At 39.8% G+C, this 25,451-nt stretch overlaps 1 protein-coding gene across 2 annotated transcripts in view; it reads left to right on the plus strand.

Annotated features, from left to right (window-relative positions):
- Positions 1 to 25,005, plus strand: part of LOC126356473 (protein-L-isoaspartate O-methyltransferase domain-containing protein 1-like) — a 61,076-nt gene extending 36,071 nt beyond the window's left edge. For both annotated transcript variants that reach the window (XM_050007376.1, XM_050007375.1), the window contains exons 4-6: positions 862 to 965; positions 12,478 to 12,631; positions 22,481 to 25,005. In XM_050007376.1, coding sequence (XP_049863333.1) covers positions 862 to 965; positions 12,478 to 12,631; positions 22,481 to 23,019 — 797 coding nt within the window. In that variant the 3' untranslated portion in view covers positions 23,020 to 25,005. The remainder of the gene's footprint in view (positions 1 to 861; positions 966 to 12,477; positions 12,632 to 22,480) is intronic.
- Positions 25,006 to 25,451: the final 446 nt, after the last annotated feature.

The following is a 25,451-nucleotide window of genomic DNA, read 5'->3' on the forward strand; positions in this document are numbered from 1 at the left end:
TAACCATTTTTAGTCAATGATTGGTCAGTTGGACCAGAGGACCCAGTCCATTCCATATAAACGCAGCCCACACCATTATGGGGCCACCACAGGCTTGCACAGTGCCTTGATGACAACCTGGGTCCATGACATTATAGGGTCTGCACAACACTCGAACCTTACCATCAGCTCTTACCAACTGAGATCATGAATATCTGACCAGGCCACAGTTTTCCAGTTGTCTAGTTTCCAACTGATATGGTGTTGAGCCCAGGAGAGGCACTGCTGGTGTTGTCGTGCTGTTAGTAAAGGCACTCGCCTGAGTCGTCTGCTGCCATAGCCCATTAATGCTAAATTTTGCTGCCCTGTCCTAATGGATATGTTTGTCATTCATCCCACATTGATTTCTGCAGTTATTTCACACAGTTTTGCTTGTCTGTTAGCACTGACAACCCTATGCAAACACCGCTACTCTGGGGTGCTAAATGAAGGCTATTGGCCACTGCATTGTCTGTGGTGAGAAGTAGTGCCTGGAATTGGTATTTTCAGCACACTCTTGACTATGTGGATCTCGAAATATTGAATTCCCTAATGATTTCTGAAGTGGAATGTCCTAAGCGTCTAGCTCCAACTACCATTCTACATTCAAAATCTGTTAATTCCCATTGTGTAGCCATAATCACGTAAAAAATCTTTTCACATTAATCACCTGAGTGCAAATGACAACTTTGTCAATACACTGCCCTTTTATACCTAGCGTATGCAATACTGCTGACACTTGTATATGTGCATATCTCAGTGTAACTTTATAGTTCGTTTTGATATTACCACTAATATCAGTTTTGGTTATCATCATCATAGTTTTCATTGCTTTCTTTTCAGGAAACTGTCTGAATCTGGGTTCAGATGTGCGGCAGTATGACAGGGTTTACTGTGGAGCAGGATGCCCAGAAAACCATGAGAATTACATGAAGAACCTCATTAAGGTAATTTGTCTTTCCGTAGTTTCAGAAGTTAAAGTTTAAAGCAACTTCAGAAACTCATGGTACTAATGATGTAACATACTAAAATAATTAAGAAGAGAATCACCCTTGATACATGACTGATAAGGAAGACTATGGCTGTTTTGGATAACAAAAGTGATTATACACTATTAGGTTTATATTATCTTGTGCAGCTCTCTGTACATGGGTAAGAGCAACAAGATAAGATGTAATAGGGACTGAAAAGCATATTATGGAGGTCAGATGGAGCAGTACTGCAATCCATAGTGGCACTGTGCAAGAACACTTGTACTGAACTACATCAACCTACCTGAGCTGATTGAGAAGATTTGCTTGCAGGCTCTCCCCTATGACTCATTCAGAGATGTAAAGGTATTCACAATATTGCTGGTGTATTTTTATCTGACCAGATAAGCTTTCATTAAGTTTAAAATTGTGAGGCACAGAATGCTGAAAATGAAAATCATTGTAATAGTATAAGTGAAAACTCATCTAACTTTTGAGTAGTTTGTTGAAAGCAGATGGATGTTACTATAAAACAGAGAAATCCACCTCAAAGAAAAATAGCATTAAATTAGCAGAAAGACCACATCAACTCACTTTCAAATCATGTCACCTTACCATGTACCTTATACTCATGTAAGTGGCCCTTTCATCAAATGTTACCTACATAGGTGCTACATACTCCAACTTCATTGCTGGCAAAGGATAAATTACCTAGGGATTATGGCTCACTATGAGGGACATGATTGTCTGAAATATATAGTCTTAAGCATTGCTAAGTTGTCAGTCAGATTGAATGACAAAGCTCTATTTTGCTGCTTGGTTCTCATAGATCCTCCCTCCCTGCACTAGCACTTCCGAACATCAGAAATGGGTGTCCCAAGCACATGCTTGACTCTCACCATCTGTGTAGCATTAATTTATGGGAGTCCTTTAACTTTTGTTTGTGTTCCTTTCTTTAGACTTCCCTCCTTCCTCACCTTTTCTGTTCCCATTCTCAATTGTCATTTACTTGTGTTCCTCTGCAAAGTTAAACTCCTTTCCTTTTATAATTTTATTTATCTTTCCCATGTTTGCCACTTCTTCTTTTTCTGAATTTAATTTCCATTTCTGCTTTATTGTTCCTTTAGGCTTAATGCTCGTCTTTGACTTTCTGGCTATCAGTCTGTTACTTGTTCTGGAATATGAATGTTACCTATTAAAGTCTGAATCTTTTCTATATACTCTGTCTCACCTGGCTCATAGTGTGAGCTACAACACCTATATGCTTATTTTTTCCATTTGGCACTCAGCATATTTCTCATAAGGATTCTAAAAATTCTGAAGTTACTTATCACTCATGTTTCAAACGTGTATATGTCAGCTTCAATCCAATTGCTCCTCTAAAGACAGCTCGGGAGTAGACACTCCTCTTCTGTCACAAATATGAGTTTGTTTATTTGTTTATTTATATATCATAGCCAACTTTATTGAATCTTATAAGTGCTGCACTACTGTCATATACATCATCAAATCTGTTACGTATTTATACAAGATATTTGGAATAAATATTGTGTATGTAATACAGATTGACAGACATTCTGGATGAAATGTATGTGAATTTAAACTAATATAAATGTGTGTAAACAGTTACATTACACATGCATACTTCATAAACAGAAAGTAATACAGAATGTATTTTTACGGATTTTGTAGGCTTTTCAGCTATTTTCAGTAGTAGAAATAATTATTTAAAAAAATGTTCTATGTCTATGGTAGAATGTGAAAATAAAGCTTTAGTGTTTGGTGCTAAGTGATAAATATTGACATTTATTGTAATGAGTAGTTTTGTAATGAGTAGTTTTCAATGACTTACATAGAATTCTGCTTGAGATTCTGACATTTGGTCAGATACCTTGCTACCTAAATATTCTTGGTCTCTCCTTTAATACTGTCATTCATAATTAATTTACTGTGTCAGACCTGGAACTTCTGTTTCCCATACTTTTATTTGAAGTATGAGAACCAAACCAGATGAATTGATAAATAATGGTGGTTTAAATAATACTTTCAAGTAATCTGTATTATTTGAATCTCTGCAACCATAATTTGTGAAGTTTACTGACTGTGGACAAATTTTACACAAATGTGATAGGCACAAGAGAGGGAATGTATGGATGATACATTATGTCATGAGTTTTTTGTTTAGAAATACCATTTGAATGTTGTTTCTTTGTGAGAATGTCATGTTATGCTTCGTGTAAGAAGGAGAAAAGCCTACCAATATGTGTTCTGATTCAACAGCAGGGAGAGCATTGCCTATTGGGTTTGCACTGTTTCACAGTATTGCTACCAACAATGTTTGGGATCCACTAAATTTCATGCAGATATGGAATGGATGGGTTCATTAGGACCATAGTCAGCACTATGCAAAAGCTTGATGATCCTGCAAGACCAGTGCTCAAGAGAACAGAATTATTGTTTGCTCAGCCATTCAATGTTGCACATCAAGCACCTTCAGTAAGGAAGTGGGCTTGGTTGCAGCAAGAAAATTGGCAGCTTTAAGGATAATGAACATTGCCATATCACATTTTTATTTATCATATGGCCATGATGATATGGGATGATCACGTCTGATAATTTTTGACAGCAGCCGTTACGTGTGGTGGCAGTGTCCTACCCTTGAGGCCTCTGTGACATTATCTTTTAGCAAGATAGTGCCATGGTCAGCACTTTGTCCAGATGTCTAATCTGTTGAAAACATCTGGTCACTTCCAAACAGTATGGGATAATGTACCTGTACATACCAGGCAAACTCAATTCACCTCTCTGCCTACCTGGATTAGAGCTGTTTCACCAGGGGTGGCAACTATGTGTACTAAATTTTGCCCCCTGAATGCTGCAGATCATCTACAAATTTGTTTATTCTTCATACTATACTGATATGCAAAATATGTAAAATTTCATTACTTGCTATCCATTCTGGTGTTGATATTTTGATGTACAACGATGGACAAGAGCAACAATTTGAGGAATGAAAAGAGGCTGAAACAAGAACCATACATTGTTGTGTGTTGGGACAAAGATCCACACAAATGTTATCTTAGTTTGGACAGACCATTGAATCAAGGCATAAAATCTGTACAAAAACTGTGATCTTCAGATGAACAACTCTAATTTATTGCAAATCATATCCAAAAGGGGGTGAAAAGTTGAATAAGGAGAGCTGCTGTATGTAGTGTAAGTGATTTCACTTCTTTTCCCTCACAATGGAAGAAGCAAAGAGAAATATTGGCTGGTTTTTTCTTATTTATTTATTTTTTATGAGAGATGATGGGAAGGACTCTTTAAAAGTGCTGTGATAGTTATATTGAACAACACAGATCTGGCAGACACTCGCTACATGACACACTGTCAGAGAGTTAAAATGATCGTACAAGGCTGCAAATGAATTATTTCTTTGTCGAATCACACTGCTGTTAGACAAGTCATCTGAAAGGTATCGTGATTCAAGCTTTCACGTATCAGTAATGTACAACTACTATGTACTAAAATCATAAGAGGTAGATTGCAAGGCAGCTTTGCTTCCAAATTACAGACAAATATTCTAAGAGTACAGTACAATGTGTGTCAAAAAAGTGTCATCTAACTTGGCACTTCTATATTTCTGACACTAATAAACATATCCAATGAATTTTGTTTTTTGATGGATGTGAAACTCCAAAAGTTTTTCATACATGTTCAGTATGCCCCCCTTGAGATGCACCGCACAGTTCAATGTGCTATTCAAATTGTTCCCACACTGCAGCAAGCATGTCTTGAGTTACAGCTTCCACAGCTGTGTTATGTGATGTCTCAATTCATTCAATATTGTTGGTAATGGAGGCACATAAACAGAGCCTTTCATAAACCCCCACAAGAAATAATTACATATAGTCAGGTCCAGTGACCTCGGAGACCAGTAATGTACGGCTGAATCATTTGGTCCAGTGCGACCGATCCATCTCTCAGTAATTCTTTGATTTAAAAATTCCCGCACTTCCAGATGCCAGTGTGGCGGTGCAACCATCCTGTCAGTAAATGAAGTCATTTGATTCACACTCCAACTGTGGGGAAAGAAAGTTCTTAAGCATATCGAGAGATGTGCTTCCTGTAACAATGTTCTTGCAAAAGAAAAATGGGCCGTACACATTTTCCTGTGAAACTGCACAAAACAGATTAAATTTTGGAAAGTCCCTCTAATGTTGAACAGCTTCATGTGGTTGTCTCGTACCCCTTTTCTCGCACTGACATTTCAGCTTTCTATTTAAATGGAATGTTGTTTCTATTTAAATGGAATGTTGCCTAACCACTAAACACAAAGCGTGGAAGAAAACTGTCATCCCCCATCTTGCCAAGAACAAAATTACGTAACACCAAATGTTGTTGTTTTCGTGAATAGCTTGCAGTATAGCTGAATTTTGTATGTAAACATTGACACAACACGTACCTGACACAACACGTACCTGACACAACACGTACCTGACACAACACGTACCTGACACAACACGTACCTGACACAACACGTACCTGACACAACACGTACCTGACACAACACGTACCTGACACAACACGTACCTGACACAACACGTACCTGACACAACACGTACCTGACACAACACGTACCTGACACAACACGTACCTGACACAACACGTACCTGACACAACACGTACCTGACACAACACGTACCTGACACAACACGTACCTGACACAACACGTACCTGACACAACACGTACCTGACACAACACGTACCTGACACAACACGTACCTGACACAACACGTACCTGACACAACACGTACCTGACACAACACGTACCTGACACAACACGTACCTGACACAACACGTACCTGACACAACACGTACCTGACACAACACGTACCAGATGGATATCAGGGACATGTTTAGCTGCATGGTGAATGGATTTCTGCTGTCTCCATGTGAAACTATGCAGATGCGTTCAGCATCTGTGTCAATCAGGGATGGCCCAGCAATTTGCCTTGACACAAACAACATGTTTCTTGAAGTTGTTCATGCCATCGTCTAATGCTGTGTACTGTAGGAGGAGCCACACCATACCTAGTATGAAGGCCATGCTGAACAGTTTACTGATCCTCACTGTGCAAAACGTAGAACACAAAACACTTCCTGTTGTCCAGACACCATTTTTAGTAGAACTGAAGTGGTCGCACACTGCTGCTACTTAGCGGGAACCATGTAAAACTCGAGTGTTTGCTCTTTCCAACAGTGTGTTGTTCATGCACATATCTCAAATAACATAATAGTTACGATTTTTAATCGGTTATTCTTTTTGATACATCCTTTATATAGGAACATTTAGATTGAAAAAAAAATGTCATAAATGTTATGCATTCAATTTTATAAGAGGAGTAGGAGAAGCTGTTGAAATAATATGAAGTGATAGGCGTTTACAAAGAAGAGACCGGACTTCAAAGAAGCACAGTGAAGGAAAAATGCAAGCAAATCACAAGTTAAGCATTTTGCCAGTAAATTCCAATCTATTAGCTGTGTTGAAAACACTCCAAAGGACCTGTTGATCCACTGGGCAAATGACAGTGTATAATTTGACCACATACTAAATCAAGACAGCAGTTACAGCATTTGTTGTATGTGGGATGACTTACAGCCAGTAAACCATGGCCAGTGGCAATTGATGAAATGTGTGGATCAGTAAAAGACCTCTAACTTTGTTTCTATGTGTATTCTGCTGTGCAAGAACCATCCAAAGTTGTAGTCTACTTATCATACATTATTTGAAGTAGTACAGAAATGGAGTAAAACTTCATCCATTGCAGGAGAAAGAGGAAAAGTATGTGTTAGTATACCATCCTGAAATATGGACACAAATCATCTGAGGTTTCATGAAGAATATTCATCCTTTCATTATCACCATTGTTCTGTGTGGCAGTTTTCACAACTTTAAATGTGACAAGAAAGATGTCCACAAAATTCAGTGCACTGTGTTTGTTCAATCCACTGTAGTCTCGACCTTTGGCACATGTTTGCTCCCCCCTTCATGTTACAACTCCAAAATTTAAAGATTTTTTGAGAGTTGTGAGAAACAGATGCTTCCGAGGGAATTCCATGAACGTTATGCGATTCGTTGAGTGATGAAACTGTGAGTAATGCATTGCCTAAACAAAACTGTAAATAGTACTCTTATGCAAATTAAAGGGTTGCACAAATTTTTTGGTGAGAGTTTGATTATTGACTAAATCATTTGTTTGTTGTATCCCTTAATTTTTCACACTGTAAAAGTTATTTTTGAAGCAATAAAATTGAAATTAGCCGCTAGTATGTGTTGTTAATTTTTAGTGCCTATGTGAAAATCGAATAATGGATATGAATCTCATAACTTAGTATTTGTAGTTTCCTAACAATAAGTCAGCTGTAAAACAATTCCTTGAACTCCCATTGTTGATATCTATTGTGCTGTGAACAATTGCCATATGTGTTTCAAAACTAGTGAAATGCACATCCATTTTTTTGACATAAATGGGATGATATGATACTGTTGTGTGGACCAAAATTAATACTAAATGTTGTTACATTTTGTCATTAGCAATGATTGGGCTTTTATTTCCCATTGTTATCACAGTGAATAGATGATGAGAGAATAGGATGCACAAAATAACTTGGCACCTTTTGGGGATGCTGGAAATGTAAGCCTCCTCTTAGTACATTTGATAGTATGGGGAGGGGAGAGGTGTGGGGGAAACAAGTCTTTACCCTCTCCTCACAGGGCATGCAGCACACAATTATATATAGCTACAGCATACTGCATCTGTATTACTAAATGGCTATCCCAGAATTCATGGCACTGTACCCAGACCCATTTGCAGTTGCCTGTTTAAAGACTTCTAGAGGCGACAAAAATTTTGTTTCCAATATTTCGTGCAGTTATTGACCAAATTAAAAAATTTGGCATGATCTTATGTTAAAAGTTTAACACAATAAGACAAGTATTGCAGTTATAAACTGTGTCTTTGTCTTGAGATAAAAAAAAAAAAAAACTGGTAGCCTGCAAATGCATTGACTATATTCATCCAGTATTTGAGAATGAGAAGACTTAGTGACTTCCAGTGAACTTCATATGTAATTTCAAAACTTTATCTCACTGACACCACCACAAAATGATGAAAGAAAGAAAGTTTATTGCTTACTACATCCGCCATTCATTCAATAAAACTGCAGCATCAACATGACATTTTAATTTATTATATCTCCATGTAAACATTGCAAACCACTGTGAGGTGTATGGCAGTGTGTATGTCCCATTGTACCAGTTATTAGGATTTTTTCCTATCCCAGTCACGTATGGAGCAGGAGAAGAATGACTGCTTTAATGTCTCCATGCGTGCTGTAAGTAATTCTGATCTTGTCATCGCATTCCCTATGGGAATGACATGTAGGGAATTGTAGTATATTTCAAGAGTCATCTTTCAAAGCTGGTTCCCGAAACCTTGTAAGCAGTCTTTCTCAGAATATTTAAGTCTGTTTCAAGACTGTGCCAGTTCAGTTTTTTCAGCATCTCTGACACACTCGCAGGGGTCATACAAACCTGTGACCATTTCTGCTGCACTTCTCTGTATGCATTCAATATCCCCTGTATGTCCTAGCTGATGTGGGTCCCACAACCTTGAGCAGTATTCAAGGAGTGGCACATAAGTGATTTGTAAGCAGTCTCATTTGTAGACCGCCTACATTTCACCATTATTCTGCCAAGTAATTGAAGACCACCACCTGCTTTGCCTATGACAGAGCCTATGTGATCGTTCTATTTCATATCGGTATAAAGTGTTACACCCAGGTATTTGTATGAGTTGACAGATTTCAGTTGTGCCTCACTGATACTACCATCATAGGATACTACATTCTACCTTTTTTTTAAAAAAAAAAATCTGGCTGAATGTTCATGCAGCTTGTTTCAGACAGATCTTCATTATAGATAACTGCATCATCTGCAAAAAGTCAGAGGTTACTATTAATATTGTCCATAAGGTCGTCAATATACAATATGAACAGCAAGAATCTCAACATACTTCTCTGGGGCAAACTCAAGTTTACCTCTACACATGTCAGTGATTCTCTATCCAAGGTAACTTGCTGTGTCCTCCCTACCAGAAAACCCTCAATCCAGCCACAAGTTTTGCTTGATACCCCATACTGTTGTAGTTTTGATAATAATGATAGATGTGGTACTGAGTCAAATGTTTTTTTGAAATTGAGAAATACTGCATCTACTTCACTGGCTTGATCCAAGACTTTCAATATGCTATGTGTGAGAAGACCGAGCTGAGTTTTCGGTATCCATGCTTTAAGGCTTGGAGAAGGTCATAGGACAAGGTCATTCTATTTGAGATGCTTCTTCATGTTCGAATTCAGAATATGTTCTAAGATTCTACAACAAATCACTGTCATGGATGCTGGGCTGTAGTTTTGGGAATCACTTCTGTTATCCTTCTTGTAGATGTGTGTGACCTGTACTTACTTTCAATTACTGGGCATGGTTTTTTGTTTGAGGGGTCAGCGATAGATTATAGTAAAAGAGGGTCCAACTCTGCTGCAAATTCATTATAAAATCTGACGGGGATTCCACCAGACCCTGGAGTTTTGTGCAGTATTAAGGATTTCAGCTGTTTCTTAATGCCACTCATTCTAATACTTATTTCAGTCATAATTTCAGTAGAACGAGGATTAAATTAGGACAGTTTTCTGGGTTTTCCTTTGTAAAAGAACATTTGAAAATGAAGTTAAGTATTTATGCTTTTGCTTAGCCAATGTCAATTTCAGTTCCTATTTTATCCATGAGTGTGACTGGACACTATCTTTGATGGTGCCACTAACAACCTTTACATATAACCAATACTTCATTATATTTTTTGAAAGATCATTTGACAATATTTTGCTAAGTTTGTTTCCTCATTGAGATATGACACCACTGCTTTTTTCTCTAATTTACGTATAATTATTTTGGCATTTTTAGTAGTCCTTTGTACTTTGATAATCATCGTTGCTAAACTGCCTCATGGTCATTGATACCTATTTCAATGTGGACATCCTCTAAGAGGTCAGGTCTGTTTGTTGTCATTAGATCTGATATAATTCTGTAAAGAGTGGCATTCTGAAATATCTGTTCTAAGTAGTTTTCAGAGAGAGAAATTAGTAATGTTGCAGAATGTCTTGTTACACACATCTCTAACAAATCTGCAGTTTTTGCATGGTGGGTGATTGAAGTCTCCACTAGTGACCACTGTATGATTGGAGAACTTGCATACAAACAAACTGAGGTGTTTTCTAAAGTTTTCAGTTATATCAGGAGTTGAGTTTTATGATCCATAGAAGGATCCAGTTACAATTTTATCCCCACCCCCTCGTACTGAGTCTTGCCCAAACAGTCTCACAAGTAGCTTCAACTTCTATCTTGATAGAGATGAGTTTCTTGTTTACTATGACAAATATACCACTTCCATTTCTCATTAGCCTATACTTTCAATAAATGCTTAAATTTTCCCTAAAACTGTCACTGCTGTGAACTTCAGAATTTAACCAGATTTATGTACCTACCTAGTTTTATGTGGGCTCCACTACTTTTTAGCAGCATTTCAAACTCTCAAACTGTGGCACTTTGTTGTGAATGCTTTGGTAGTTAACTACTGGGTTTTTAATACTCTTGCCTCAGGGGGGGGGGGGGGGGGGGGGGACTCCTTTGTGTCTTTGGCACAAATCTAGGAAGCCACAGCATAGCTTGTCAGAGAATCTTCGATGTTTCTGGTTCAGTCCTTCCACTTGACTCGTAAGAAGGTGGTCACAGTCAGTCCTGGGGACAATGCTATAAATTGTGAGTTTTACTTCTTTACTACGAACTCTGTTATTCACAACACAGTTTGCAGGCAGTATTCACATATACCACTGAATGTAACTGCAGAATTATATCATTGTATGGCACATAACTCAGGAGACATGAAGTCATAAACATTTAGATGGGTGAAAAGTTATCATTCATTTGAAATGACCTGCAGTGAAACTTCGTCACTCATGACATCTACATTTATTACTTGTTTACTACTAACTCTGTTGGTGATGTACTGTGCAGATAGTATCTACAGGGTGACAATTATTGAGCTATACAGAAAAAATGTAAATTAGTTACAAACTACACTGTGTGCACAATTTATTCAACATGTAAATGTCACTACAGATATTCGGATTTAGATTATGACATGTTCAATGCGCCTTCCATCATTGGCAATGATGGGGTGTAAACAAATAGCGAAATTCTGCGTGACCCACTGTAGTGTTGGAACATTGATGCTGTTGATAACTTCCTGAATGGCTGTTTTCAGCTCAGCAATGCTTTTGGGGTTATTGCTGTACACCTTGTCTTTAATATAAACCCACAACAATGAGTTAAACGTGTTCAGATCCAGAGTGTATGGTGGCCAATCAAGGCCCATGCCAGAGGCCTCTGGGCACCTCAGAGCCTGAAAGTGGTCCCCAGAGTGCTCCTCCAGGACATCAAACACTTTCCTGATTCATTGGGGTTGAGCACCATCTTGCATGAACCACATCTCGTTGAAATCAGGATCACTTTGATAAGAGGGATGAAATTGTCTACCAAACCTTCATTTACCATTGTTAGTCACTGTGCTGTCACAGAATATTGCACTGATTATTTCATGACTTGCCACTGCACACCACATAGTCATCTGTTGAGGGTGAAGAGGCTAATCAATCATGAAATGCAGATTCTCAGTCCCTCAAATGTGCCAATTCGGATTATTGATGAACCCATCCAAATGAAAAATGACTGACAAAAGCAAGGCATGTGTGCATGCACATACTAGTTCCTATCATGGCTCGCAGTCAACAGTGCAGTTTGAATGTCTTAAAGCAAACTATGTAGAGGTAATGTTGATTTTATTTCATATAGTTCAATAATTGGCACCCTCTACATGTATCAAAGAATTTACGTGCAAATTATATCATTGTACTATTCTTAATTGAGTAGATATGGCATCATAAACATTAAGCTAAACTAACTTTTGTTTGACATTTCACACAAATTACCCAGTTTATATTCATCCAGTGCTTCATAATGAGAACACTTAGTGACTAGTAACAAACTTTAAACATAATTTCAAACCTTTGTTAAGCTTTTTCTCACTTACATGCTTAAAGCTAATATAATGCACAAATCATTTGTAATCAGACATTTGAAGTTGTTTTATACATGGGGGTTTTAATCCTTAAAGAACTGGATATTTGCTGGTTGTTTCCTAAGTTTAGAATGGGCAGTAGTAATTCGTACCAACCTGAAGTCGTCCAACTTACACCTATTCCTCTGCTCTCCTCTTTATTGTAATCAAAATTGTATTTTCTTTCCCAGTGTTGCCTGTATTGTAGTTATAAGGAATATGTTGGCCAAACAATTTTTTTGTGATGTTCGCAGGTTGGAGGCATACTAGTAATGCCATTGAATGAGCAGCTTCTCCAGATTTCTCGCACTTCAGACACAACTTGGGATGTGAAATCAGTACTTCCTGTCTCATTTGCATCACTTTTGGTACCTGATCAAAAAGGGTTCAACCACCAAGTAACTCTACGTAAGTAGAATTTTGTAGAGGGAGATATATTCTTGCAGTAATTAGGCAATATAGCTATGTAATTGTTTAAGCATTTCTGATGCTGTTTCCTTTATGATTAGAAAATGGTGTATCTGTGTATACCTCCAGTTTATTTTATATTCCTTTCTGTAAAAGATGTGAAGGTGTACTGTAATGTCCCTGCAATCATCTTTGATAATTTCTTCAATAAGTACACTGCTGTCTCCTTTTCCCCTGCAGCCACGCGTCCCCACTCCCTACTCATCATTAAAGGAACTCTTGAACCCGTAAGGTTCCATCATTCTTCCACTTAATGGTATCCTGCATATCAGTTTTACTCTGAGGATGAATGTATTGTCATTTAGCTACATAATGTATAATAGAGCCTATGATTACTTTGTTTCTGTGAAGCTGTGTCTATGACTACTTATTATCATTCATATGGATTACATTTTTAAAAATTAATAATATTTTTCTTGCTGGATGACTGTGCAGAAAATTACTAAAACTTTATGACTTTAATATTAAGTACAGCACTGCTGTCCTCAGACTGGAAGTTTACCTTGTGCTCTACTAGAGTCATTTTTATTGGAGATAGTATGTGCTTCACTTTCTCTAACCTTTATCTAGCTTTTTCCCAGCTATTTGTGTCTATTAATGCCTCATGCCTTTGTCTCTGCACATATGAGGTGCGACAGTAAACTAGTGAGACTGATTTTCTTTGCAAGATGTGCTAACGCTTGTGGCTTGTGTAGGCACAATATCTTCGACCTTGTTCTGTAAGCTGCTTCTAGTCAAAGCTGCACATTGATGCAACTGCTTAGTTGTGAGTTGTGCTGTAATAAGTTAACACGTGTTTGTCTCTCTCGTCACGGAAACGGAACTGCATAGTATTGCGCAACGGTATGCCGTTTCTTTTTATGTTCAGTTGGGTTAAAACTCAACAACAACTTACGGTAAGTTTCGGAAGGCTTTTGGAGAGGAGGTTATGTCAAGAGCTAAAGTTTTTCGTTGGCATAAAATGTTTAGTGAAGGCAGAACGAATGTTGAAGATGAAGACTGCAGTGTAAAACCATCAACATCATGGACGGATGTCAACTTGGCCAGGGTGCATGAACTCGTATGATCTGATCGACGATAATCCATGAAAATAATTGCAGAACTACTGAACATCAATCGAGAAATGGTTCGTCTCATAATAACTGTAGATCTTGCTATGAGAAAGATTTGTACAAAAATGGACCCCAAAAATATCGCACCATAACAGCAAGAAACACAGAAAAATGTGGCAGCCAATCTGTTAGACTAAACAGAAATCAGTCCTGAATTGTTGAGCCGTCTTATCACTGGTGATGAAAGTTGGTTTTTTCAGTACGATCTAGAGACAACCCCCCCCCCCCCCCCCCCCCCCCCCCCCCCCATGAACCATGGACCTTGCCGTTGGTGGGGAGGCTTGCGTGCCTCAGCGATACAGATAGCTGTACCGTAGGTGCAACCACAACGGAGGGGTATCTGTTGAGAGGCCAGACAAACGTGTGGTTCCTGTAGAGGCGCAGCAGCCTTTTCAGTAGTTGCAGAGGCAACAGTCTGGATGATTGACTGATCTGGCCTTGTAACAATAGCCAAAACAGCCTTGCTGTGCTGGTACTGTGAACGGCTGAAAGTAACGGGAAACTACGGCCGTAATTTTTCCCGAGGGCATGCAGCTTTACTGTATGATTACATGATGATGGCGTCCTCTTGGGTAAAATATTCCAGAGGTAAAATAGTCCCCCATTCGGATCTCCGGGCGGGGACTACTCAGGAGGATGTTGTTATCAGGAGAAAGAAAACTGGCGTTCTACGGATCGGAGTGTGGAATGTCAGATCCCTTAATCGGGCAGGTAGGTTAGAAAATTTAAAAAGGGAAATGGATAGCTTAAAGTTAGACATAGTGGGAATTAGGGAAGTTCGGTGGCAGGAGCCACAAGACTTCTGGTCAGGTGAATACAGGGTTATAAACACAAAATCAAATAGGGGTAATGCAGGAGTAGGTTTAATAATGAATAGGAAAATAGGAATGCGGGTAAGCTACTACAAACAGCATAGTGAACGCATTATTGTGGCCAAGATAGGTACGAAGCCCACACCTACTACAGTAGTACAAGTTTATATGCCAACTAGCTCTGCAGATGGCCAAGAAATTGAAGAAATGTATGATGAAATAAAAAAAAATTATTCAGATAGTGAAGGGAGATGAAAATTTAATAGTCATGGGTGACTGGAATTTGGTAGTAGGAAAAGGGAGAGAAGGAAACGTAGGCGAATATGGACTGGAGCAAAGAAATGAAAGAGGAAGCCGCCTGGTAGAATTTTGCACAGAGCACAACTTAATCATAGGTAACACTTGGTTCAAGAATCATAAAAGAAGGTTGTATACATGGAAGAATCCTGGAGATACTAAAAGGTATTAGATAGATTATATAATAGTAAGACAGAGATTTAGGAACCAGGTTTTAAATTGTAAGACGTTTCCAGGGGCAGATGTGGACTCTGGCCACAATCTATTGGTTATGACCTGTAGATTAAAACTGAAGAAACTGCAAAAAGATGGGAATTTAAGGAGATGGGACCTGGATAAACTAAAAGAACCAGAGGTTGTACAGAGTTTCAAAGAGAGCATAAGGGAGCAATTGACAGGAATGGGGGAAAGAAATACAGTAGAAGAAGAATGGGTAGCTTTGAGGGATGAAGTAGTGAAGACAGCAGAGGATCAAGTACGTAAAAAGATGAGGGGTAGTACAAATCTTTGCATAACAGAAGAAATATTGAATTTAATTGATGAAAGGAGAAAATATAAAAATGCATTAAATGAAGCTGGCAAAAAGGAATACAAACGTCTCAAAAATGAGATCGACAGGAAGTGCAAAATGGCTAAGCAGGGATGGCTAGGGGTAAGATAGATACTGCCTACAGGAAAATTAAAGAGACCTTTGGAGATAAGAGAACCACTTGTATGAACATAAAGAGCTCAGATGGAAACCCAGTTCTGGTCGTATGTAAAGTACACAAGCGGCAAGACGCAGTCAATACCTTCGCTGCGCAGTACCGATGGTACTGTTATCGACGACTGTGCCGCTAAAGCGGAGTTATTGAACGCAGTTTTCCGAAATTCCTTCACCAGGGAAGACGAATGGAATATTCCAGAATTTGAAACACGAACATCTGCTAGCATGAGTTTCTTAGAAGTAGATACCTTAGGGGTTGCGAAGCAACTCAAATCGCTTGATACGGGCAAGTCTTCAGGTCCAGATTGTATACCGATTAGGTTCCTTTCAGATTACGCTGATACTATAGCTCCCTACTTAGCACTCATATACAACCGCTCGCTCACCGATAGATCTGTACCTACAGATTGGAAAATTGCGCAGGTCGCACCAGTGTTCAAGAAGGGTAGTAGGAGTAATCCATTTAACTACAGACCTATATCATTGACGTCGGTTTGCAGTAGGGTTTTGGAACATATACTGTATTCAAACATCATGAATCACCTCGAAGGGAACGATCTATTGACACGTAATCAGCATGGCTTCAGAAAACATCGCTCTTGTGCAACGCAGCTAGCTCTTTATTCGCACGAAGTAATGGCCGCTATCGACAGGGGATCTCAAGTTGATTCCGTATTTCTAGATTTCCGGAAAGCTTTTGACACCGTTCCTCACAAGCGACTTCTAATCAAGCTGCGGAGCTATGGGGTATCGTCTCAGTTGTGCGACTGGATTCGTGATTTCCTGTCAGGAAGGTCGCAGTTCGTAGTAATAGACGGAAAATCATCGAGTAAAACTGAAGTGATATCAGGTGTTCCCCAGGGAAGCGTCCTGGGACCTCTACTGTTCCTGATCTATATAAATGACCTGGGTGACAATCTGAGCAGTTCTCTTAGGTTGTTCGCAGATGATGCTGTAATTTACCGTCTAGTAAGGTCATCCGAAGACCAGTATCAGCTGCAAAGCGATTTAGAAAAGATTGCTGTATGGTGTGTCAGGTGGCAGTTGACGCTAAATAACGAAAAGTGTGAGATGATCCACATGAGTTCGAAAAGAAATCCGTTGGAATTCGATTACTCGATAAATAGTACAATTCTCAAGGCTGTCAATTCAACTAAGTACCTGGGTGTTAAAATTACGAACAACTTCAGTTGGAAGGACCACATAGATAATATTGTCGGGAAGGCGAGCCAAAGGTTGCGTTTCATTGGCAGGACACTTAGAAGATGCAACAAGTCCACTAAAGAGACAGCTTACACTACACTCGTTCGTCCTCTGTTAGAATATTGCTGCGCGGTGTGGGATCCTTACCAGGTGGGATTGACGGAGGACATCGAGAGGGTACAAAGAAGGGCAGCTCGTTTTGTATTATCGCGTTATAGGGGAGAGAGTGTGGCAGATATGATACACGAGTTGGGATGGAAGTCATTACAGCATAGACGTTTTTCGTCGCGGCGAGACCTTTTTACGAAATTTCAGTCACCAACTTTCTCTTCCGAATGCGAAAATATTTTGTTGAGCCCAACCTACATAGGTAGGAATGATCATCAAAATAAAATAAGAGAAATCAGAGCTCGAACAGAAAGGTTTAGGTGTTCGTTTTTCCCGCTCGCTGTTCGGGAGTGGAATAGTAGAGAGATAGTATGATTCTGGTTCGATGAACCCTCTGCCAAGCACTTAAATGTGAATTGCAGAGTAGTCATGTAGATGTAGATGTAGATGAAGCAAAGAAGGGAAAGCAGAAAGGTGGAAGGAGTATGTAGAGGGCCTATACAAGCGCGACGTACTTGAGGACAATATTCTGGTAATGGAAGAGAATGTAGATGAAGATGAAATGGGAGATACAATGCTGCGCGAAGAGTTTGACAGAGCACTGAAAGACCAGAGTCGAAACAAGGCCCTCGGAGTAGACAACATTCCATTGGAACTACTGACGGCCTTGGGAGAGCCAGTCCTGACAAAACTCTACCATCTGGTGAGCAAGGTGTATGAGACAGGCGAAATACCCTCAGACTTCAAGAAGAATATAATAATTCCAATCCCAAAGAAAGCAGGTGTTGACAGATGTGAAAATTACCGAACGATCAGTTTAGTAAGTCACAGCTGCAAAATACTAACGCGAATTCTTTACAGACGAATGGAAAAACTAGTAGAAGCCAACCTGGGGGAAGATCAGTTTGGATTCCATAGAAATTTTGTAACACGTGATGCAGTACTGACCCTACGCCTTATCTTAGAAGCTAGATTAAGGAAGGGCAAACCTACGTTTCTAGCATTTGTAGACTTACATAAAGCTTTTGACAATGTTGACTGGAATACTCTCTTTCAAATTCTGAAGGTGGCAGGGGTAAAATATAGGGAGTGAAAGGCTATTTACAATTTGTACAGAAACCAGATGGCAGTTATAAGAGTCGACGGACATGAAAGGGAAGCAGTGGTTGGGAAGGGAGTGAGACAGGGTTGTAGTCTCTCCCCGATGTTATTCAGTCTGTATATTGAGCAAGCAGTAAAGGAAACAAAAGAAAAATTTGCAGTAGGTATTCAAATCCATGGAGAAGAAATAGATTTAAGTGTCAGGAAGTCATTTCTTAAAGTATTTGTATTGCGTGTAGTCATGTATGGACGTGAAACATGGACGATAAATAGTTTGGACAAGAAGAGAATAGAAGCTTTCGAAATGTGGTGCTACAGAAGAATGGATAGATCACGTAACTAATGAGGAGGTATTGAATAGGATTGGGGAGAAGAGAAGTTTGTGGCACAACTTGACTAGAAGAAGGGGTCGGTTAATAGGACATGTTCTGAGGCATCAAGGGATCACCAATTTAGTATTGGAGGGCAGCGTAGAGGGTAAAAATCGTAGAGGGAGACCGAGAGTTGACTACACTAAGCAGATTCAGAAGGATGTGGGTTTCAGTGGGTTCTGGGAGATGAAGAAGCTTGCACAGGATAGAGTAGCATGGAGAGCTGCATCAAACCAGTCTCAGGACTGAAGGCCACAACAACAACAACAACAACAACAACAACAACAACCAGAGACAAAACGCCAAAGTTCACAATGGTGCTCAAAGGGATCACCCACACCAATAAAAGCTTGCATGTCAAAGTCAAATGTGGCATGCATGCTCATGTACTTTGATTCCAAGGGTATTATTCGTGAAGAGTGGGTGCCTCCTGGACAAACAATTAACCAATATTACTACATAGAAATTTTAGAAAGACTTCGTAAAAAAGTCTTTCATGTCCATACCAACATTGGTGATAGTTGGATTCTGCTTCACGATAATGCGCCGTCCCATACTGCTCTGTCAGTACAACAATTTTTAACTTCAAAACAAATTTCAGTACTACCACAGCCACCTTATGCACCAGATATCACTCCGTGCAACTTTTTTCTATTTCCAAGAGTCAAAACGGCAGTCAAGGGACACTGTTTTCAAACAACACAAGATGTCCAAAAAGCAGTGACGAGGGTTTTGGAGGATATTACAGAAGAGGAGTTCCAAAAATGTTATCATCAATGGCAGAAGCACTGGAAAAAGTGTGTGCAATCAGAAGGGGACTACTTTGAAGGAGACAACACTAAATTTGACTAAAATGGTAAGCAACATTTTTCCCACATCAGTCTCATTTATTTGTTGCACCTCGTATGTGTGTGTTTTAGGAGGTGGGAAGTGGGCTTAGGATGAATATTGCCTGGAAATCAAACCTCTCTATTGCTGCAAGTCATCTCTGTTCCCAGAGTTGTGTTCCTCTTTAGTGAATGATGTATCCTCTAATATCTCCTGTAAAAGGCAATATAACGTGGCAATATAATGGCTTAGGTTAGCTTTCATAGAATCCCTGTACCCATGTCACTAATTTGCCCATAGAATTTGTTGTCCCATTTAGTAAGTTCATGTGAGACAATGTTTATCTAGATATGGTATATCCATTGTGTAAATACTTTCCAACTCTGACATCACCTCATTAAGAGGAACCACTGTCTGCAAGACATGGTAGTGTACACCATTTCTTGCAGACAGTGGATGGGGAAGCAGGTGGGACATAGAGGATGGATATAATTTTCTGTTTTTTTCCTGTGCAAGATGTGGTCAAACTCCATATAATAATCTCTGTTGTTCATTACTTCCCACACTGTGTTATCCTACATATTCCCATTTTCCTGTATTCATTAAGTTCTTTTTTTTTTTTTTTTTTTTTTTTTGTTGAAGTTGTCTTTGTATTCAATAGTTAAGGCTTTCTTTTAACTGGTACTTGTATTACTATACATGTTTAACACCCCTTGTAGCCATCTCATCAAATATTGTTCATGTTTTACTTTGTTCATTTATTTAATGCAAACTGTTACGTAGGCACTGTCTTGATTATAACGTTAATGTTAAAATGCGGTACCACCACACTCTCAAAGATTGCATTTACTGTAGGTTCCCTCAAACGCCTCCATTTTCCTGCATTTATTTATTTCTGTTTATCTTGTTCTTATTGCTTTAGTTCCTTATGTATTCTCTTCTTTTAATTGGTTTGTGTATCACTGTGTTGCATACCTCCTGATGTAGCCTTGTCTAGTACTAATTTTATTTTATTTTATTAGTTTTGTTTATTAATATAAACTGTTATGTAGATGTGTTACTGCTCTTCCAATGTTGTTTGCAAACATTGTGATAATACTCAGTAAATGTCTGAAGATGGCCTTGTAAGCCAAAAACAGGTTAACACAATAAAAGTAATATTCTTGAGCAAAAGCAAACTGTTGCTTTTCGTTTATTATAATGTTGTTCTACCAAGAACCGACGGATGATTCTGTTAACATAATTGTGTCAACATATTTATATCTTCTTAGAAGGCGGTAGGGATTAATTTACCAACTTGATGAGCTCTCTGTGTTAGCAATCAGATGAAAGTGGTAGAGATTTCATGAAGTGTCCAATACAAATTATTATGGTGCAAATTAGTTTTAGTACATGATTAATTAGCTGTATTTTCTGTACATATTTTTGGCTACTCCAAGCTAATCCAACTCTGTTTTAACTGCAACATTCAGAACGAAGACCAGATTTTAAGTCTTACATTGTCTGTGGTTGGATCTGATTTAGAGAAGTTTGGTAAGAAAGAAATGAATTGAGAGTTGTATTAATGAAGTCTGTGAGCTATAAAATAGTCTTGGATTATTTTAGCAGAGGTATTGATATTATAAGCCCTGCCTCTCCCCACCACTCTCCCCCCACCACTCTCCCCCCACCACTCTCCCCCCACCACTCTCCCCCCACCACTCTCCCCCCACCACTCTCCCCCCACCACTCTCCCCCCACCACTCTCCCCCCACCACTCTCCCCCCACCACTCTCCCCCCACCACTCTCCCCCCACCACTCTCCCCCCACCACTCTCCCCCCACCACTCTCCCCCCACCACTCTCCCCCCACCACTCTCCCCCCACCACTCTCCCCCCACCACTCTCCCCCCACCACTCTCCCCCCACCACTCTCCCCCCACCACTCTCCCCCCACCACTCTCCCCCCACCACTCTCCCCCCACCACTCTCCCCCCACCACTCTCCCCCCACCACTCTCCCCCCACCACTCTCCCCCCACCACTCTCCCCCCACCACTCTCCCCCCACCACTCTCCCCCCACCACTCTCCCCCCACCACTCTCCCCCCACCACTCTCCCCCCACCACTCTCCCCCCACCACTCTCCCCCCACCACTCTCCCCCCACCACTCTCCCCCCACCACTCTCCCCCCACCACTCTCCCCCCACCACTCTCCCCCCACCACTCTCCCCCCACCACTCTCCCCCCACCACTCTCCCCCCACCACTCTCCCCCCACCACTCTCCCCCCACCACTCTCCCCCCACCACTCTCCCCCCACCACTCTCCCCCCACCACTCTCCCCCCACCACTCTCCCCCCACCACTCTCCCCCCACCACTCTCCCCCCACCACTCTCCCCCCACCACTCTCCCCCCACCACTCTCCCCCCACCACTCTCCCCCCACCACTCTCCCCCCACCACTCTCCCCCCACCACTCTCCCCCCACCACTCTCCCCCCACCACTCTCCCCCCACCACTCTCCCCCCACCACTCTCCCCCCCACCAAACTCTCCCCCCACCAAACTCTCCCCCCACCAAACTCTCCCCCCACCAAACTCTCTCCCCACCAAACTCTCTCCCCACCCACCAAACTCTCCCCACCCACCAAACTCTCCCCCCCCACCGAACTCTCCCCCCCCACCGAACTCTCCCCCCCCACCGAACTCTCCCCCCCCACCGAACTCTCCCCCCACCAACCTCTCTCCGACACACACACTCATCAGGTAATGAATTGTGTGCCAGTCTAGTTATAATTTGACAATAGGAAAGTCATGGACAAGTTGACACAAGAACAAAATTTTAATCATTTTCATAATTTCAGCCATAACTGTAGAATATTTCAACATTTATGAAGAACACGAGAGCTTTATGTAGTTTACTGTTAACCGTTTGCTTGTTCTTACATTTTGTAATATGCATAATCAAATGCCACCTGTTGCCTTTGGTTTTACCTTGCACTTGGACGAAGCCATGTAAATTTGTCTTTCGTAGGGAAGCACACTGTAAGGTAGTAAAGCTTACGTGTGCTTCTGATGGAGACTACTGTTGTAGTATTCATAAATATATGAAATATCTCCCCAAAACTTATATTTCTGTTCAGAATTAGTCAGCTCTCATATGCAGAAATATACTTATGAGTTCTAAAATATTTCTGTTTATCATTAGATATAGCAAGACATTTTAAAATCTAACTAGTGGCATACTTACAGTTGTGTTGTGTTTTGCACAGCTGATACAGCGCCACCAAGCTTGCAGGAAGCATGCCGAGTAGTATTACGACGGGAGCTACGCCGACTGGTGGAAGCAGAATTACCTCCTCCACCACCACCAGCTCCACGCCGTCCTCGATCGAGAGCCTCTGGTTTACGCAGGCATACATTTGGGCAGTTAATGCTTCCATTGCTTGATGGATCAGTAGAGGAACTGCGACCTGTGGCAGGTGTTGTGCGTCTGCCTGCTCCACCATCTGGTTTCAGGAGTGGGGGACGAGGTGGAAAACGCCGCAAATCTGACTCGGGCCTCGGAGATGAGGAGGACGCTGACATTGAAATTTCAGGTGATTCACCTTCAGGGGAAGAAATGGCATCTGGTTCTGACCTGTCTGATGCAGATGGAGATGACTCCCCACCACCCCCACGTCGCCGTACTCCAGCTACAGTACGAACTCCACCTGGTGCAGCTTATGCTGCAGGTATGCGTGCCAAGATTCTTCAGTTGCCACTCCCTCCTACTCTAAAGAGTTTTCTGAACCTGAACAGGGACTTCTAATAGTGAAAGTCCTCTTTTACATTGGTGAATTTCTTTTATTTTGTGAAGATTGTTGTTTACGTGCCCTTCGACACTGAAATAAGATCGATTTATAAATTATTTTGGTTTCCTTTGCTTTTCATTAATTTCTGAGGCTTTCGGTTGTTTTGTGTATAAATTAAAGGTATATGCCAAAATAAACGTAGTGGCCAATAACATGGTGCCTGAAATTTTACTTTCTGTGAGATTGAAACAAAATACCAGTAAAATTTTAATTATTATGATTACACGAGGAGTATGTCATAGCCTTGATCTCATCGACAGATTTTATATAGTATACCTGGATAGGAAGCAGTGACTCTCGTTACATATCCTGCCAAGCACTGTATGAATTTGCTCCAAAAGATGCTTACAGCTTACTCTAATAACACATGAGTGGCATTCCAGTCCTCTAATCAGATTCTGCCATGGAATTTGACTGTATCACACTAGCTGTTATTTTATAGATGGAAAATTAAAATATTCTAGAGTTCTCAATACTCTGGTGTTTGTTTAATGTGTTTTTCCCCATTTCTTGTGAAGTTACCTTCAGTAGTAGCCATTTCTAAATGAGATAGTACAGTGGCCATTAATATGCAACTTATTTATAGCTAAGCCTATAGTTATCACTTAATTTGATAAGTTTGTTTCTTCTAGCTTCCAGTTTCATGTGCTCCTATGTACACTTGACTGGCCAGCTAAACTTTCATTTCTATGTGATATACTTCCTGGAAAAACACAGGGCTGCTGGAAAGTGTCCATATTTATTTTATCTATAGGTTCTTCAGAAATTGTTACTTGTTGTAAATCTCTGTATAGGTGTAGGAAAACAGTTACAGAAAACTGCTCTGAGAAAGGGAGGAATAAAAGTGGAATTACATGTGTAACTGACAGTACTTGAAATACAAGATACAGATCAGAAGAATTAACTTTAACACACATTCTGAGAGTGATAAGGGGGGGCTTTGAAAAGGAACAAGGACCATGTCATGACAGTTATAATAGTAGAAAAATATCTTTTGCGCAGTCATTGTATTACATGTTGTGTGTGTGATTTTAGTACTTGATCACTTTTCTCTGGCTGCCTTCATATTCTGATCATTCTCAATCATTTTGTATTATTTTATATGGGAACTGCTGGTTTGTAAATATTGCACATTATTACTTTCAGGCTAACAAGTGTTGTACAGGATTTACTTGTGGTGTAACTTAAAAATAAATTTGGTGTATTCCTGATTATTACTTGCTTGTTGATGTAAATACTTCACGTTTTGTCCTTTCTATTGTACTGCTTTCTTATTGGAACAAATCAATTACTTTTTTATATTGTGATGTAAGTCACTACGAGCTGCATTAATTGAAGACTGTTGGTATTGTGTAAGTCCCATAAATCACTTGATTAAATTTCCCTGTATAAAACCAAAATAGACTCTGTTGTTCTTGGTAGTTCTGAAATATAGGAGGTACATAATGTGTAAGTATCTTGCAAAAACATTGTGTGTGTTCCAGTGTAACATATTTTCATGAAATAACTATTTTTAGTTCTGTTACAGGCTTGCTCCGATTTTGCCACATATGTACAAGCCTATATGCCAGACAGATATATAAACTTGGTCCAGAGTTACTGATTTCTCACACAGAAAAACCAATTTTGTTATAAAAGATGTTTTTGTTTTCCTTATTAATAAAATTTTAATTATGTTGTACTTAATTGCTTATTATGATTCAATGGATTAACCTCCACCCATTGAAGAGTGCTAGGTTTTGAAAGTTCCTAAGTTGTAAAAATTCCTTATATGTATGTCTAACATGTCATCAACCTTGTTAAAGATCTAAATGATAAATTGTGGTCTATGAAATACGAGTTGTGTATTTTAGTGTAAAATATCAGTTTTGTTTGGATATATTTTATATTTTGCTTATGAACTTGTATTTGTAGCAATGTTAATAAATATTTTAGACATCAAATGTGTGTTTCACTGTAATTACATGAAGAATATGGCACACATTTGTCAGAAATGGGTTACATGACATATGCCAGCATTTATATATATATATATATATCGTTTCTTTTGCCATAACGTATACATACATAATGGAAAAAATTGCAATACCAAGAAGCAGTTATGCAATATAAGCAAAACTTGAGGCATTTCTACATCTGGAAGATAATTTCTATTAAAAGTTTTGTGCCAGTCTCGTATGAGGTTGCAAGTCAGATTTGCTTTAAATACACACTGTAATGCTTATGACCATTAGTTATCTTTGAGATTGGACATGGTGGCTTGATGTTAGTCAAGAATGCCTTTAAATGTAACAAAAACCCCATTGTAAAAACCCCATTGTCCACACATCACTGATTTTCAACGAGGTCATGTAATAGGGCTAGCAGAAGCTGTTCCTTCTCTGATATT

This window comes from Schistocerca gregaria, chromosome 1, assembly GCF_023897955.1.
Source record: "Schistocerca gregaria isolate iqSchGreg1 chromosome 1, iqSchGreg1.2, whole genome shotgun sequence".
NCBI lineage: Eukaryota > Metazoa > Arthropoda > Insecta > Orthoptera > Acrididae > Schistocerca > Schistocerca gregaria.